The 19,184-nt window shown below is 41.4% G+C and overlaps 1 protein-coding gene across 2 annotated transcripts in view; it reads left to right on the forward strand.

The window, feature by feature from the left end:
- RPAP2 (RNA polymerase II associated protein 2) overlaps positions 1-19,184 on the forward strand; it is a 94,903-nt gene that overhangs the window by 47,131 nt on the left and 28,588 nt on the right. For both annotated transcript variants that reach the window (XM_063428392.1, XM_063428393.1), the window contains one exon: positions 8,138-8,206. In XM_063428392.1, coding sequence (XP_063284462.1) covers positions 8,138-8,206 — 69 coding nt within the window. The remainder of the gene's footprint in view (positions 1-8,137; positions 8,207-19,184) is intronic.

Here is a 19,184-nt window from a genome sequence, read left to right on the forward strand (position 1 = left end):
GAAGGAGGGGGATGGGTGGGGGGGGTGGGGGGGGAAAGGATTTGGCGGGTCCTGCCGGCGTGGGCTCTGCGGGTCGCAGGGTTGTCCCGTTGAGAGAAGTGGGGTCGACTGGGCTTATCGATTTGGCCAGTCGTGGGTGAGGCGGGGGTCTCGGTTGTCCGATCCGAGGTCTGTACAGTGATCCTCGGGAGGGTCGAGGCCGGTAGGGGAGGGTTGTCACAAGTGAAGGCAGGTTCCGCCTATGACCTGCCCGTAATCGTAGTTTTCGTGGTTTTGGCTGAGCCCGGGGAAGGTTCAGGGTGGGGGGGGTGGGTCATGGATGGGGACCCTGGTGTGTGTGGCTTGATGGGTGGCGAGTGGGTATGTCCGGGTTGTGTGGCCAGTGTGTTGCATTGTCTCTGGTGTCTGGGTATGTGGTGCTGCTAGTGTTCCGTGCCTATGTGGTCGTGCTTTATGCGATGTTGTGCGTATGAGTGCTAGAAGTGTGTGCTCTTGTGCGAGGCCTGCATATGTGAGGGTGCGCCTGTGGTCGCTTCCCCTAGTCACATGTGGTGGGATTTTGGGCGTGTATCTATTCATGTCGCCATGTGTCCCGCCGCTATGTGTAGCTTGTTGGTGTCTGGGGGTGTGCGTGTAGCATGCGTGGCCGACTCCGGGCAACAAGGGTGCCGCGGTCTGCCTTCGCTGTGGAGAGGGCGATGGCCTATTTGGGCGTAATGACTCCATCTTGTGTAGGGCCCTATATGTGCGCCTCTATATGTGGCCGAGTGTGGTTGCAGTAGCGTACATTCAATATCCCTTCATTTCCCTAGCAACATCATAACAATTCAACATTTTGCAGGAACTTTAGGGTAAGGCATTAAAGAATGAGAAGCAAAAGAACAGGAAAAAACTAAAGGAAAAAGGGAACAGTGCTTTCAATAGGCTTTTCCCATCTCGTACATGTCTGCCTCACTTGTCTGCCCCCTGTCTCAGTCTCCCCTGGGGGTCTCCGATTAGTTATTTTTCTCCCTAGTCTCCCTTACGTGCGGTGCGGTGTTAAGGCCCAGCAGGGGTTGGCTGTTGTCTAGGCCTGAGTTAGGGTGCCTATCTGTCCTTGGGGTCGGGTCTCTTGACTCCGGTGCTTTACGTCCCTCCCTGTCGTGGTCGGGAGATGGTTGTGTGGTGGGTATGTCTGTTCTGCTTACGTCCGGTTTGTGCTAGGCATGTCTGGGGCCCTGTAGGCCGTCCGTTGGGTGTGTGGCCTGTGAGTCTATTCGATTGGTCACTCGTCTGTCGTCTGGCTTTGGTCTGGGGTCAGAATGTGGTTGTGTCCCTGAGTTAGGCCGGGGATGTGTCTCCTGTCTCTGTGGTGTGGAGTCTGGGTCGGGTTGTAGGCCTGTGTTGCTCGTCCTCGGTATGGTGGGGGAGTGTCAGGAGGGGTTGCTCGGTACGTGGTCCCCCTGTATTCCTAGCCGGTACTTTCCCTCCCTCCCTCCCTCTCTCCCCCCCCCTTCGTTGTTGTCCCCCTCCCCTTCTTTGGTGTCCCCCCCCCTTCGTTATTGTCCCCCCCCCATCTCTCCCGCTATCCCCCCTCCATTCTCCTTGTTTAGGTATTGTGCTGGAAGAAGCTAGCCTGCCCCGTCTTCCCTGTAAATACTTGCGTCCTATGCAAAGTCCGGCATACAGAGTCCTGTTCCTGGCCCACTTCGCCATAAGTCCTAGTGGGTATCAGCCAGGGATGGTGAGTTCCACTTTTAGCTTCATGGATATTGTATATGCTTGTTGATAGGAGAGGTCTCGGTTGCCGCCGTTTGTGTTTGTCACACGGGCAGGGTGGCCGTAGTGTCGGGGGAGGAATCCTGGGGGCTGGTCGTCGGTGGGCTCTTCCGTGGTATTTAGGCCGGTTATGAGGACGGGTTGCAGTGTCCAAGGTGGGGGGGAGGGGATAGCGATTCTTTGAGTCCCCTGTCGGGGTGCAGGTAAGTCTCTTGGGGTCGAGTTGTCCAGGCCTGCTATTGTAACTTGCTCGCCGGTTCAGTCTGGGGTGTGGGGAGATGGCTGGGTCTGTTCGGTGGAGGGGCCTCCAGGTGCCAGGGACTGTTGCTGTGCTTGTCGCTGTCTTTCCGTCTGCTTGGTGAGTATGTGGTTCGGGCTATGGTGGGCAAGTGAGGCATTGTGGGGTTGCTGAGTGCCGTGTTTGGGGTCCCGGTCAATATTCCGGGTTCTGGGGGTTGTTCGCCGTATCTGCCGCTCTGTCCCCATGTTGCTTTGCTTCTAGTGTCGTGAGGCAGCTGCCGTTTGTGGTGCCGTATTGCGGTTTGGACGGTCACCGGTTCTAGGAGGCAAGTCGTGTCGTTGCGGCAGTCGTGATGAGGCATCAGCGCCGGAGTGAGGTGACTCAGGGATCTCCGGTAAGCCCAATTGGACTAGGAGTGTGGGAATTTCTTCGGGTCTCGTAATGGAGTGGAATCTGCCATCCTTACGAACGATCACCTTGAAGGGGTGGCCCCACGCATATCGGAGGCCATGGTGGCTGAGGTGTAGTGTGAGTGGGCGCAGTTCTCTGCGTCTTTTCAGGGTGGTCGGGGCCAGGTCTTGGAACAATTGGACTGGTACCCCTTCTACTTCGATAGGGGTGTCTCGGGCCGCTTGCATTATACGCTCCTTAATATGGTAGAAATGGAGCCTTACTACGATGTCCCTGGGAGTGCTGGGGTTGGTGCTTGGGGCTCTCAGCGCCCGGTGCGCACGATCCATCAGTAAGTCAGCCGCCGTTGCCTCCGGTAGGAGGTTTTGGAAGACTTCTGTGAGAGTGTCTGTAAGGAGGTCGGTAGATATGGATTCCGGTATGCCCCGTACCCTAATGTTATTCCTCCTTGTTCTGTTGTTGAGATCTTCGTTGATGTCCTCGAGGGAGCGTAGCTGGTCCCGTATGTGTTGGATTTCGCTGTCGTGTGCTTGTATTGTTTCCTCTGTTTCCGCCATTTTGGCCTCCGCGGCCTGCGTACGGGCAGAGAGGTCCGCCATGCCTTCCAGGATCGGGCACAGTCTTTTGTCCAGCTCTTCGCCAACTGATTTTTTAAATTCAGCCATAAAGCCCCTCATGTCCCGTCTTGTCAGCGGTGCCTCCGCTTTCTCGGGGTGTGCTTGACTGCTCATTTCGGACTCGGAGTCCGTCGGTGAGGGTTCCAAAGATGGCGCCCGTTGTGGTTCCGACTTCTGTCTGAAAATCGGTGCTACTGATGAATTACGGGTTTTCTTCCCGCCGCCCATTGAAAGGGTGGCTGTAAGTGTCAGGGGGGGTCTCGGGGGGTATTTTCGGGGTGTGGATGGGCTCAGGTGCTGCAGATGGCTGAGGATTTAGGCTAGGCCTCGGCGGAGCTCGGGAATTATGCAGCCATTCACTTGTGAGGTTAGGCTCCGCCTCCAACTTTTGGGTCTTAATACAAGGGCGCCTCCATTTTGTCTCTGTCCATGAAGTCTGCTGTTATCCCTTATGTTGGGATTCTTTCGACTGATGGATTACAGATAAATCAGCTTAGCAGCTCAAATGGAACTTTGATTAAGCTCTGACCATTGCCGAAAATTGCAAAAAGTGCTCCCTAATTTGTTATGTATTCCTAAAAAGCTAAGTGACAACAAATCTAATACCAAGAAGAACTAGGGCCAAAAAAATGATTAATTTAAAAGCAAAAGCTGCAAAGTGACAGAGCCGCTTTATTAAATTAAAACCAAGCTGTAAACTTAAAATGAAATATCACACATCTATTTTTTTAATATATTTTTTCAGTGTTATGCTTTGGTTTGAGTGAGAAGTAGCACCTCTTAGGCACAGACACCCAATCTGAAGTGACTGAACCACACAAGATAAACAAAACCTTATTTTTAGTGTGATCTGCGACCTGGTAGCTCAGCTTCCATTTAAAAAAAAAAAATATATATATATATATATATATATATATATATATATATCAGTATGTACTAGTCATACTGGCACGCATGAACACCAACATAACGACCTGTGCTGTAGGTAGAGCTGGACAATTTCTGGAAATGTTGAAACCTTGGAAATAATAACAGGTTATGCCATCCCCCTCCTAAAATAAAATAAAAAGCAGAGTGGAGTAAGTTTACACACTGATATTGTTACATTGGGACATTAAATGCCTTGTATATAGGAGTATTATGCTTGGAATAACAGTACAGCTTATTCAGTAAATAAGTAGGATTTGTGTTTGGTCTTGTTTTTAAATTGTTCCAAATGGAACTGCTAGGTTCGACTTTGTTAAAGAGAAACTATAGTGCCCAGAAAATAAACTCGTTTGGTTGTCCCTTGGCGCTGGCTCAGCTCCGCCCATGCTCCTCCCCCGCCAACGTCCGCCGGCAGTGGAGACCTGATGCGCATCCGCTTCCCATAGGAAAGCATTATTCAGTCTTATGGGGAGTAGGCGACTCTGGAAGTCCTTCTACATAGCGTGAGGACGTCAGCCGGCAATGGGAGACCTAAGGTGCATGCGCAGCAATGGCCGCGCTTGCATTAGGATCTCCCCATAGGAAAGCATTATTCAGTCTTATGGGGAGTAGGCGACTCTGGAAGTCCTTCTACATAGCGTGAGGGCGTCAGCCGGCAGGGGAGACCTAAGGCGCATGCGCAGCAATGGCCGCGCTTGCATTAGGATCTTCCCATAGGAAAGCATTATTCAGTTTTATGGGGAGTAGGCGACTCTGGAAGTCCTTCTAAATAGCGTGAGGGCGTCAGCCGGCAGGGAAGACCTAAGGCGCATGCGCAGCAATGGCCGCGCTTGCATTAGGATCTCCCCATAGGAAAGCATTATTCAATGCTTTCCCATGGGGAGTCCGGCGATGCTGGAAGCCCTCATGCATAGTGTGAGGACGTCAGGCGTCCTATAGATGACCAAAAGTCGTCTAAGCACCTGCAAGTCCCTCTAGTGGATGTCTGGTAGATGAGAGTTAACCATAGCAGGTAATTTTTGCAGTTTTTAAAAACTGCAATAATCACATGCTCAGGGTTAAGGGTGATGGTAGTTGGCACCCAGTCCACTTCAATGGGCTGAAGTGGTCTGGGTGCCTACAGTGTCCCTTTAAGAAGAGAAGAACTATAAGGAACCCCTCCCCCCCCAAAAAAAATTCCTATAACATAACCAAGTCCTTTATTTTGTCTCTTCTAATCCTTCTGCTGATACCAAACCTCGAGAAAGCACTGATTTCCACAAAACACTCCTTAGCCCTGTTTTATTAAAATGCCTATTTTATGAGAAGAACGGGAATGCTCTATCTCTATTAAGCTAACACCAATGAGTGCATCCTCTTCAGTACAAGAGAACTATAATTCTCTAGTGAGTTTTCTCATAGGGAAACATTAACCAATGCTTCCATATGAGAAGAATCTGATTTTATTACTCCTCATTGAAATCCAAGGTTTTTTTTTTTATGTCTTTAGGACTCCTGACAAGCAATGGACATGTTTTGTCATCCTGGTAGGATTTGGAAAAGTATTCTGTTATTTTATTTTTTTTAGTGTTTGCAAATTGCAGATTTGTTGTTTTTTTCTGAAGAAATTGCCTTGTGACAATATGTTTTCACCATTTTACTGAGGAGAGGAAAAACAAAACCATTTAGTGGACTGATTACAGGGTTATTTACTAAACTGAGAATTTGAATTTCAAATTTAAGGACAAAATAAATTCAAAAGAAAGCTTTGAAACAAAGCGTGGGGGTGTCCAACGTCATTTCACAGAGCAAAACTCTGTTCGAATCCAGGAAGCGCCTCTAGTGGTTGAATTAACCCGGCAATGTAAAAAATTAAAGTTGTCTGGATACCTATCGTGTCCCTTTAAGGCCAAATTGAGAGGACACAAATAATATTAACTATACCAACAAGATGGAGTCCACAAGCAAAATGATTGGAAACCTATTGCCCTGCAGTTCCCCTAGAGACAGAAATGCATATAACTCTTTTATTTGAGAATTGTATCCTCGCCATTTTCTTAGTATCTCTTTAGATAATGAGCATGACTATAAGCAATGTTATGTTAACCACAGCTTTACCAAAGACAGGCGTCTTAATGAATACTCTTCTCCAGATAATTTAGTATTTGTTGGATAAAGAAATTGTTCTTAAAACTGCTTGGCATTATGAAACATCAAAGCACATCTGACGTTCCACCATCTTATTTATTTATAAAATATTTTACCAGGAAAGATACATTAAGATTTCTCTCGTTTTCAAGTATGTCCTGGGTCCACAAATCATTGCATTGTTACAGTTCGTGTACAATAAAATACAAAAACAATATTAATATACAAAATTTAACATAGAACAGGTAGGAAATATATAATCAACCATGACCGGTGCATTCTGTTTTGAGGTATGTAGAGAGGGATCTCTTAAAGGACTTTAAGCTTAGGGAAGATTTTAATTTGTGCCGGAGGTCGTTCCACAAATGCGGTGCTCTGTAGGAGAAGGAGGATCGGGCTGCTTTCTTTTTGTATTGAGGTAGACTAAGTAAAGTGTTGGTACTGGATCGGAGGTTATAGGAAGTGGGAAACGCCGGGGAAAGCATTGCGTTCAGGTAGGGTGGGAGTTTCCCAGAAAAGCTCTTAAACACAAGGCTGGAAAGATGAAGGGTGCGTCTGGATTCCAGCGACAGCCAGTTTAGTTCTTTTAGCATGTCACAATGGTGGGTCCTGTAATTACATTGTAGCACAAATCGGCAGAACGAGTTATACAATGTGTTGAGTTTATTAATGTGGGATTGCGATGCAGATGCATATACTACATCCCCATAATCAATGATTGGCATCATCATTTGCTGTACAATCTTTTCCTTTACTGAAGGGCTTAGGCAGGATTTGTTTCTGTACAGGGCACCTAGTTTTGGATAAAGTTTAGATGCAAGCTTTTCTATGTGCAGGCCAAAAGATAGATTGGGGTCTAACATCATACCCAAGTATTTGAAAGAGTGGACTGCGGTCAGTGTGCCATTTGAAATTGTTTTGATGGATAGGTGGGAATTGTGTAATTTAGGTACTGTTCCAAAGATCATTGTGACAGTTTTGTCAGTGTTCAGGAACAGTTTGTTTTTTGCGATCCACTTTTCTACCTCTGTAAACTGGTCTTGGAGCACAGCCTCAAGCTGCGGTAGATCGGAATTGCTCGCATAGATTACCGTGTGATCTGCGTACATGTATACATTTGAGGATTTGCAGACATTAGGCAGATCATTTATAAATAATGAAAATAGTAGGGGGTCGAGAATGGAACCTTGGGGAACACCACACGTGACTGGGAGAGGGAGGGAGTCGCTGTCAGAAATGGACACATATTGCGAGCGATCCGATACATACGATCAAAACCAGTTTAGCGAATGATCACCAATACCTGAGTTTTTGAGTTTGTGCGGTAGAATGTCGTGGTCTACTGTGTCAAAGGCCTTAGCAAAATCAAGGAAAATAGCTCCAGTTAGGTCTCCTTGTTCCATGCCAGTTTGGATGTCATTGCAAACTTTTAAGAGGGCAGTTGTAGTGGAGTGATTCTGGCGAAAGCTCGATTGATCAGGGGTCAAATGTCCATGTCTTGGTTTCGGGTACTGGGAAGTTAATAAGACTGAAATTCTAAACCTGTTGCAAAAGTCGTTGCCGTTTCAAAATAAGAGTTGGCACTTGTAATAGCGCATGTGCTGTAGATATGGATTTTGTGTGTGTATATATATATATATATATATATATATATATTGTTTTAATGGTTTGTTAGAGACATCTACCTTATTAAGGTAGTCTACTGTTCTGAGGATTTAAATGCTTACCAACAACATGTTATTTGCTAACTGTCAGATTTAAATTTTACTTGCATTCTTATTTTAGAATTTTAATATTTTACTTGCATTGTTGGCACAAAAAAATATACAATTGGGATCTGAGATTGTGTATTTTTTTTATATTTCCCTGGCAATTGAACTGCATTCTGTAAATGACAATTAAACGTGGTCAATAGTAATAACTCTTTTATGTATCTATAAATTTTAAAATATGATCATAAGAAATATTCTAAAAGTATCGTCCTCAAAGCGTGTGTTTTGCGTGAACATTATCCATGAATTTATCTGTTTAGTGACTTGATATTTTTGTGTTACAGATTTACTAATCAGAACATTACCCATACCATGCTGGAATGGTCCATAATCGCTATTGTCCTCTTATCTGCGTAAGTATTTTACTGTTCTCAACCTTCTAATTTGAGTATGCACCTACTTTTTGTTTGTTTGTTTGTTTTGTTATAAAATTTTAGTATTTTTTTTAGTATGTTTGTTTAGAAGCATAAAGCGACGTTCCAGGTTGCCTTTCAACGAATTAGTAGTTTAGCTATCAGCTTTCCGCTGAAATCTGTATTGCCCACAATAGATTAATTAATTGTCTCTAAATATTGATAGAAGAAAAAGTAGTTCCTGTGTATAATTTAAAAGGAACAAAATAAAATAAACAGGGATACATTTTAATTATAAAGGGACAATAGCAAAAAAAAAAAAAGTTAATGTTTTGAGCATCCTCAACACAGTTGATGGGTGAGCCAATCTTATCCCTACTTAAAAGGAACACTATAGTCACCAAAACATCTACAGCTTAATGTAGTTGTTCTGGTGTTTACTGCCTGTCCCTGCAGGCTTTTTAATATAAACACTACCTTTTAGAGAAAAGGCAGTGTTTACACTACTGCCTAGACACATCTAGTGGCCGTCATTCAGAGGTGCTTAATGGGGTCATTGCTTCTTTATGAGAAGATGCTGATTGGCATTATGTTGCACATGTGCAATAGATTCCCAATGCTTTCTATGGGAAATCATTAGATTGGCTGAGATCATCAAGTTTGAAGATCTCAGCCAAGGAGGTGGAGGCTAGCTGTGAGAAGACATAGTTACGTAGTTAAATAGGCTGAAAATAGACATTTGTCCATCAAGTTCAACCTTCCTCACATCTGTTTTGCTGTTGATCCAAAAGAAGGCAAAAAACCCAGTGTGAAGCACTGGACCCGCACAGCACTAGAAAAAATATGAGTAAAACACCTTTTTAACAGGGGACAAGGAGGGCCACAATAAGAGACGTATAGAATATATGTATGTATTCCTGACACTATAGTGTTCCTTTAAGAAAAAATATTTATTGCGTTGGAAGAAAATAGATACAATTAACTTCATTGAAATTATTCTGGAGCCTAGAGTGTCCCTTTGTTTTAGTGAATTACTGTAAAGCTTATACGGCCTATGCTTTCATTTGAAGAATACTCCATACACCTAAAGCACTGTGGCTTGCTGAAGTGCTTTATGTTTCAAGACTGTCACCTCCTCCTTTTTGTAAAAGTAAGAGGAAAAAAAAGTGCAGGTTTCAAGAAAAATTGGTACTTTTATTAATGAACTTTGTTACACTCCTTGGCTGTCAATCAGATAACTGGTCCTGTTAATTCTGGGTTGCTAAGCTTGGTTGAGCTACAATCAGAGCACCTGCTTTGCCAAGACTTCTCTGTGATCGGACAGCCATGGAAGGTAAGGGCTTACAAATGCTGCAGACAGCAGATCTGTAGTACCCTATATACTCGAGTATAAGTCTAGTTTTTCCGCACATTTTTTGTGCTGTAAAACCCCCACTCGACTTATACTTGAGTCAATGTCTGTATTATGGCAACTTACATTGCCATAATACAGACCAGGACCGCCGTGCTCATTACAAGCCTGGTGGTCCTGTTGGGGGCTGGCAGGAAGCGTTTACTTACCTTTCCTGCAGCTCCCTTCTCCTGCGTTCTGGTCAGCTCCCTTGTAAATCTCGCAAGAGCCGCGGCGTCAGAGCGTTGCCATGGGTTACCGTGGCAACGCTCCGCGTGGCACGCAGACCGCGAGACTTACAGGGGAGCTGACCGGAACGCAGGAGAAGGGAGCTGACAGGAGCTGCAGGAAAGATAAGTAAACGCTTCCTGCCAGCCCCCCTCCTGCACAGTACACACCACTGGACCACCAGGGACAAAAAAAAATTAAATAATAAAAAGATAATAATAAAATAAAATAAATGTAATAAAAAATATTAAAATTAAAAATAATTATAATATTAAAATTAAAAAATTGGAATTTTTAAATAAAAAAATTTAAAATAATAAAAATGCCCTCCCCCACACAATACACACACACACTCTGCATTATATACACACTCATAAAAACACACACTCTGCATTCACACAAACACACAGAGTGTGTTTATATAATGCAGAGTGTGTGTGTGTTTGTATGAGTGTGTGTGTGTGTATGTTTGTATGAGTGTGTGCGTGTATAATGAAGAGTGTGTGTTTGTATGAGTGTGTGTGTATATAATTAAAAAAATCACAGAATTTCATAGCCCCAAGTTTTACCCTCGACTTATCCACGAGGCATAGCATGTTTCACAATTGTTGGTCACAAAACTGCACTCGACTTATACATGAGATCGACTTATACACGAGTATATACGGTACTTGCAAGATTTAGGTATACCCTCAATGAAAATGCATAGTAAAATCCTTACATGTTTTTATTGGGTGTGTATCTACTAAATAGTGATGTTGCTTTTATTTTTTTCATTTTATTTGGGTAGTGGCTATATTTATAAAGGACTCCAAAGTGTTCTGTTCTGTTAAATGCTGTATATTTATGTTGCTGGTGTATTTTTTATATATATATTTTTTTAATGCATTATAGGAGTTTTATCATTACAGAGTTATTAATTGAGCAAAACTGTCACTGGAGAGTTTGTAATACATTTATTCATTTATTTGATCTTTTTTTTTTTCATTAATTTCAATTAGCGTTCACTTTTTTTTTTAAATTCTTTTTGGGGAAAACACAAAGTCCATTTTTTCTCAAGGCTTTAGAGGTTTGACAAGCCTGGAAAAAATGATTTCAGCAACTGTCAATCATTGACAGATAACAGAACTGGCATATTGTAGCTCCTAGTGCATTGAAGTAAATACATCAGGGATACAACTAGTGGCACAACTCTCGGTTAGCCAGACTGACCAAAGTTACAGAGTAATCACTGTTTCTTTTGATGGAGAAATAAAGACAAATTCTGCGGCAGCAATCTGAATGGGGAATAATCAGTAGGAACATTCCATTGGTTTACAATACATGGTCATTACTACACAGTGAGATCTTTACATCTCAATTGTTTTTCCATACATAACCCTGGAAGAATACAAATAGAGCCCCCATTTAAAGATTGTTGGCACAGATCCAGATTTACTAGAGTGTCACGAGTAATCATAGGGCACTAACTACAATAGCTGACTTAAGATACAATTTAAACTGCTGATTGTTTAAATTCATACCTCAAAACATGTCCAGCGTACATTCATACCTCGAATCGTTTTTCGCGTAATTCATGTCTCAAATCGTGTCTCATGTACCATTCATACCGAAAAACGTACCCTATGTACATTCATAACTCAAAATGTGTCTGGCGTAAATTCATACCTCAAAACGTGTCCTGCGTACATTCATACCTCAAAACGTGTCCTGCGTACATTCATACCTCAAATCATATATCGCGTACATTCATACCTCAAATCGGGTCTCGCGTACATTCATACCTCAAATCGGGTCTCGCGTACATTCATACCTCAAATCGGGTCTCGCGTACATTCATACCTCAAATCGGGTCTCGCGTACATTCATACCTCAAATCGGGTCTCGCGTACATTCATACCTCAAATCGGGTCTCGCGTACATTCATACCTCAAATCGGGTCTCGCGTACATTCATACCTCAAATCGGGTCTCGCGTACATTCATACCTCAAATCGGGTCTCGCGTACATTCATACCTCAAATCGGGTCTCGCGTACATTCATACCTCAAATCGGGTCTCGCGTACATTCATACCTCAAATCGGGTCTCGCGTACATTCATACCTCAAATCGGGTCTCGTGTACATTCATAACTCAAATCGTGTTTCGCGTAATTCATACCTCAAATCGCGTCTCGTGTACATTCATACCTAAAAACGTACCCCACGTATATTCAAAACTCAAATCATGTATCGCGTAATCCATACCTCAAATAGTGTCCTGCTTACATTCATACCTCAAATCGGGTCTCGCGTACATTCATACCTCAAATCGGGTCTCGCGTACATTCATGCCTCAAATCGTGTCTTGTGTACATTCATACCAAAAAAAAAGTGTCCAGCGTACAATCATAACTCAAAACATGTCCAGCGTACATTCATGTCATGGCCCTCCTGTGTCTTGCCTCGATTGTACATTATATACTATTAAATTCAAACTATATGAATTGGTTAATACGTAGCTGGCACTGTGAATGTGGGGGGTTGATTCACCGCAAATTAAAGTGATGAGTATTGGTGTTCTGCACCACACCACTGTCCGTTATCCAGATTCATGGCATCATGGCCTGATGAAGATTCCTGAAAACGAAATTATTAGCTATTGTTATTTTAATCAGTTGTTTTTATACATTTTCTGCAGTATGCGCAGTTTATGTATTTAAAGTGTTATGGGTTTTCATTAAATGTATTTATTTTAGGAAAATATTTTAATATTTCTTTATTGAACAGGGCTGGGTGGAAATACCCCTTTTTGTTTTTGCACGATTATATTGTATCCTTAATATGCAAGTATACAATTTTACACAATATTCCCTTAAATTCCTACAAAGAAATAGGAGAACAGTTCTGTCCCTATATAGTATTAGAGAAAATCTCAGAAATAGTAAAAGAAAATGGTCTTTTATTAATTGAATACTAAACACACGCACTGAAAATAACACAATCAGTGGTCATCGCTACCCCAGTGCTGGATAACTGAGGCAGAAACGGATGACTAAACCTTAACAATACTCAAGTGAGGAATATATACAGACGGGGAGTGAGGAAAACAAAGGGTATATGTACATAAGACAAACGACTTGGGGCACCAGTCACCGAATAACGGTGAAGTGGATAAGTCCCTAAACCAGTAAACAAGGTGTACTAAGCCGGTAAGTCTAAACCTGGAGGTAATAGAGTAGCTAATAGTCAGTTATTCGTATTAGTAATGATCCAACCCTCTTGGTCTAAATATGTGTAGTACACCTAGTAATATAGAAAGCTAAAATACTAGCTAGAGTAGCTGGTATGTATACAGAGTATCTAAGGTTACTGGTTTAATCAGTGGCACAGCAGAGCGTCAGGACGGTGATCTGTATAGTTTGTGATGATCACAAAGGTCTGTAGGAAGTTGATACTGTTAAAGGTATCTGGATATGTCCTTACGCGGGGGTGCTATGTGCACTGTATGCTGTGTATGGACCAGGAATAACACAGTAACTTAATCGTCAATTAGACTGTGTCAGTCATGAGTTTAAATACCTTGGTCCAGTACACTGTGGACAGAATCCACTGATAGCCAAAAATGGCATTAATAAAGAAGGGTAGCACTGTAACTTGTCGTCAGTTAACCGTGTTAGTAATAGTTTAAGTAACTTAATCTGGCACCCGCTAGTCACTAAGGTGGCACGATTGTTCACTGAATCATTATCGTCCGCTTGTCACTGCGGTATACCCAAGCGTGGGAACTGTGTCCGGCACCGTATGGTTGTTATAATGGTAATAATCTATATGGTGTAAATCCGAACAGTGTTCCACACAGTGGTCCAATATCAGGACAGTGTTCCACACCGCGGTACCGAAAACGTACAGTCCACTAACGTCCTACCCCTGTATATAGTGGGCTAGAGTGGTCTGCCGGTTCGTACCGGGGGGGGGTTTGATGGTAGAGAGAGTAAACCAAAGTGCGTGCCCCTTATCGACAAGTTAAAATCGTTGCCAGTCTGATCAAAGCCAGGTAGAGTTACACTATTAAAGGTGAGATGTCTCAGTGGCACCGTTAAAGAGGCAGTAAGGTAGTACTCCTTGTATAGCACCCAGTGAGATAGTGAGAGAACCTTCAACTGTGCCTTCGAGGGCACCTACGTCTAAAGAGAAATCTCAAATAACTATCTGATGGTGGAGCAAAAGATGCCCTATTCTGTGCCTTCAAGGGCACCTATCTGTAGTGCTAACAGTGCTAGGCTAAGTTAGAACAAAGTGGCAATAAGAGTCTTTAGACGGCTGTAGTCTATCGATCCAACTGCAGGATAGTAGGAAAAAGGATCGTAAGTGTAGCTGAGGTGGCTAAGTATATAGTAGCACACCGAGTGTCATCAGATCACACCAAGTCGGATCTATGTCCGGAGCCCCGACGCGCGTTTCACCCAACACACAGGCTCATCAGGGGGAATTCCATTCCATTGAAGTTAGGTGCATAAATCACCACCCGTTTTTTTAGTAAATGTCTACACTTTCGTGCACAAAAATATTTTAGATGGGTTTTTAGTCGCTGCTCCCACAGGATGCAATAAGTGCCAGTTTTCTCATGTTTCTTCTTTTGGATAAAGGTTTTACCCATCGCTAATCAGCATTATCAGGAAGGTTTACAGTAAACATTGCTCCTTTTCTGAGTCTACCTTTTTATTTTGTATTTCCTGAGTCATTTAAGCCTCTAGGGCTGGAAAGTACTTATGAGACATTCACAGGTCAAGGGATGTTATGGGCCAGCTTTGTAACATCCCCAGCACTGCACTTAGAGTTTGATCTTGCTTCAGACTGACACATTGTTCTATCTTCACTGTCCCAAGGAAGGCTGTACTAGTATGTATTAGCGCAGGCTTCACCGAGCCTTACATCTGTGTCACTCCGTCAGATACTGCTAAAATGATTCATTAAATCAGAACACAGAAAGTAACTTTACTTGAATGCCTTGCCATGAATTTTTTATCATCTATAAGAACAAATCTTTTGTCATTTTTATTATATGCTCTTTCGGTTGAATTGGTGATTTGTGAAACGGATCTTATGAATTTTTTAGACTTTTTCTGTATTTTAAAAAAATACGGAATATCTTGTTCAGGAACAAGATGGTTTTCAGCTCCTAGGAAGATGAATACATACTGCAGTGTTGGTATAATAACGAACATTTATTGATTTATTTAACGGTTCTAATGTAGCGCTCTTATCCAGCTTTTAGTTGGCACTTTTTTGTTAAATAATGAAGAAAAAAATGTTTTTAAGTTAAAGGTGGGTCTTTTTTTTTTTTTTTTTTTTTTTTTTTTTTTTTTTTTACTGTGTAATTTTATAGTTTCCGGTATTGGATTTTTTTCTTTCTTAATTTCTCCCCCCTTAATTTCTTTTTAGATGCTTTTTGTATAGAGAATAGCTTGTCACTTGAGAATTCCTGACAAATCCTAATTTAGTGAATAATACATTGTAGTGTTGACACCATTATACCTTTTTAGGTATTCAGTACAAATATTTTTCAAAATGTAAAATGATCTAAAAAAAAATAATAGAAAAAAATAAAAAAAGAATCGGTTACCAAAACACCTGATGGGGTCCCAGGTTTAAGATACATTTTATTCATCCCCAAATAGACACATTTCTGCAATAAATAGAAAATGCTGAAATCTGAGCATATAATTACTGCAAGTGGAGACTGCCGTCTGCCTTGGTGCAGAAATATGTAATATGCATGTCTTAATTTCATTTCTAAAAGAATTATTAAACATTTTGAGACATTTTTAGCAAATGTTTAAGGATAAATATGGTAGATTAATAATATCCCACAGTTGTCTCCATCTTGATATTTTTTGATATTTGGAAAACATTTTTTTTTTTTTTTTTTTTTTAACTTATACCCATGACGCAGCCTAATGGAGTTTTAGGCATTTTCTCCTGGAAATATGTCTCGTTGAATTCTATTTATCTGAACCAGCGGCCGTCAGTGAACTGTGCTGGTTGTCTCACGGCTACCAAAGGGCAAGTGGAGTAGTGTCCTCTTAAAAGCTTGTGAGAGCATCTCCAAATGTTCTGGGAGCTAGAGCTTAGGCTCTGGGATCTGATAGTTAAACAATCAGAAAATGACCATAATCGCTCACTACTAAACTGCAATAATCGCTAAACATCAAGCGTTTGGTGTGTGCAAAAACTGGAAGTAAATGTGTCCTGCAGAGATACTCACCCTTCCGTACACAAAAGGCTGTGGAAAACCATAAATCCCATGCTTTGTTCTTATAATGGACATAATATATATTATGGTATATGATACTTATTGATTTTATTTTTTATCTTCATAAATGCAGGATAAAACAGATTGAAATGTTGAATTTGATTCAGATTCATGCATATACAATGTAATTTTTATGTATTTATTTTTTAAATTCAAGTCCAGCAAGTGTGTTGTGCTAATGCTAACCTATAGAAGCTTTTACTTTGAATGATTATTCAAGCAGATTCAACTAGGAAGCTCTCCTGGTTGTCAGCTTGACTTCCGTGGGTCATTCCTAAATTCATTGAAGAATTAGAATGAGGGGACTTGCAGTTAACTCCTAAAGCACTTCAGGGGTTTAGAGTGTCCCTTGGAAAGCTATTCTGAAGCACCTTTATTCTAATGCCTGCAAAGTATACTCCCTGCAGCTTCAATCTGTCTCCTGTGAAGAGGCTTCTCATAGAGAGACATTGGGGAACACTGCGCATGCACAGCAATGTCCACAATCTGCCATCAATGCTTCTCTATTGAATTTGTCACCTTTAAAAAATAAAACTGCAAGAACAAGCAGTTAACCCTTAAAGGGATTCCGCAAGCTGGAGGGTCAATTTAATGATATCTTGAGCAGAGTAATCACTATATAGTCTGCATAGATTTGTAATGCCAAAGTTAAACGTTATTTAAGTCCACCGCCTCTCACACCCTCTTGAGAGCAATTTACCATGAATTCTACAAGTTGTACTTTCATAGAAGGAGCTTAGAGCCTCTCAAAATTGTGTCAAACATATAATCATTAAAGGGATCCTATAGTGCCAGGAAAACAAACCCGTTTTCCAGACACTATAGACTCCTGGAGTCCCCCCCTTCCTCGGGGCCCCCTTCCCGCGGGGCTGAAGGGGTAAGGGGTGAAGGGGCACTGGATCATGCTCCTCCCCCGCCATCAGCCGGGTGGAAAACCTAATGCACATTCGTCCAGCGTCAGATAACGGCCCAAAAGTCCGTTTAGATTCCGGAAGCCCTCTAGTGGCTGTCTGGTAGACAGCCATACAGGGTAGACTTAGTGCTGCAATCTAAACATTGTAGTTTTCTGGAACTGCATGCATTGCAGCACTAAGTGCAAAAGGGTCACAGCACCCAGACTACTTTAACTAGCTGAAGTGGTCTGGGTGCCTACAGTGTCCCTTTAACAAACAGCAGGACATATATAAACTTCTGAAGAATTTTCTCACATTAAAGGAACACTATAGGGTCAGGAACTCAAACACGTACAACTCGGCTAAATTAATCAGTTTAAATTGGATTCATGGAAATGTGTGAATTTTTATACATTGCATATAATTTTGAAATTTTGGGGGTAACTTTTTAGCAGACGGCGAATTACTCCAAACTATGGCCTGTTTTTTGGGGGGTTTTTTTATTACTTTTTTTTTTATTCTTTTTGCTAAGTTTTTAAAATGATCTGCAGCAATCTTGCAATACTTTAATGGTGACTTCTGTAGATAAATCATTTAATAAGTAGTTTTTTCGATGGATTGTGATATTTTGAAAAACCTATCCACATTAATTAAATCAAGACCTGTATTTGTGCATTTAGAAATATTCTCCAAATTGTGTTTTGTAAGTTTTCAAATTGCATTGATACTAGTGCTGCTGTTACTATTTGTACTTGCAGTCTTATTTTACATAGCTTCTCTTTTATTGTGCTCTTTTGGAAGTTCTAACACTGAGTATTTTTTTTAAATGTGTGTAAATATTCCCCCTCCCCCCTCCCCCCCCCCCCCAAAAAAAAAACACCTTCAAAACTCTCAGCTATGTTCACAGCAGTATCTAGAAAGCAAAATATTTTTGTTAGGTGTAAAGATCGATAAATCGGTTTACATTTACAAATTTATGTAAAAAAACATTGATCGATATTGGGCCTCAGTGACAGAGTAAATTGTTTTGCTACAAAAACCTTATTCTTCTTTGGTAACCAGTAGGTGTCACTTCTCTCCCTGTTTGTGTACCAAGTTTTATCTTATCTCCTGCTGTTTAACACAGTGTCCTCTGCAAATGTCTGCATCATATACCGGTAATATAGTTTATTTATTTGCATGCTTATTGTCTTCCTTGACTTTTGATATACATAATCAAATCAGATCACATCTCTGTTCTGGTCAATAAATTCACATAAAATGCAAATGACTTTATAAGTGCAAATACTATAAATAATCTATACCCCTTCTATCCCAACCAGCGTTAAAATAACTGATTAGTAGGACTGATCAGCCTGATCTTACAGCATGCCAAAACATTACATTTGTAAAACCTGGCCTGTTACTAGTTAACACAAATAAAATTGCAAATGTTTGTGGACTAAAGTTCTCATGATGCCCTGACAGGTTTTAGGCTTTTTCTGGCCAGTTAGATCTTGGCAGCTATGGCAAATGTGGCTTGATCTAACTGGACTGCACGCCATGTTTTAACTCCTGCAAAAAGTTTTAAGTCAGTATGCATATCCCTATCATATCCATGCATTTAAGTGTCGACCAAACATTAGTATTGTTAGATTAATTTAGCATACTTGCATATTTTTCTAGACAAAGATAAAAGTGTGAACCGTTTGCTTTTTTTTTTTTTTTTTTTGCGATCAGTGATATTGGTGTTTAATAATATGCATTATTTCTCAATACTGTTATGTTCTGTACAGAATTTCTCAGTGCTTTTAGAAAAATAATGCCCAATTACTGGGGAACCTGGTAATTTAGGTACCCAGCAGCGCCCATACATATGAATGGTAAATCTGGTTTACATATTGCAGCCAAGCAGCAAGCTAATCTAGCAATTTGGAAGCCTGTCTAACAGGATGTTGTGACGATACCATTGACACATTGTATTCTAGTACTGGATCTACAACTGTTAGAGTACAAATCACATTGCAAGTGTTCTAGAGCTGGAGATCTTTTTTTTTTTTTTTTTTTTTTTTTTTTAATGTCAATGTAGTGTAATTTCATTTTTATTCATTTAACCATTTTATTTTTAAAATCCTTATGTGCGTACTAATTGATTACTTGTTACCATGTCTGCAATTGCTATGATATTCAATAT

Source organism: Pelobates fuscus, chromosome 7, assembly GCF_036172605.1.
Source record: "Pelobates fuscus isolate aPelFus1 chromosome 7, aPelFus1.pri, whole genome shotgun sequence".
Taxonomy (NCBI): domain Eukaryota; kingdom Metazoa; phylum Chordata; class Amphibia; order Anura; family Pelobatidae; genus Pelobates; species Pelobates fuscus.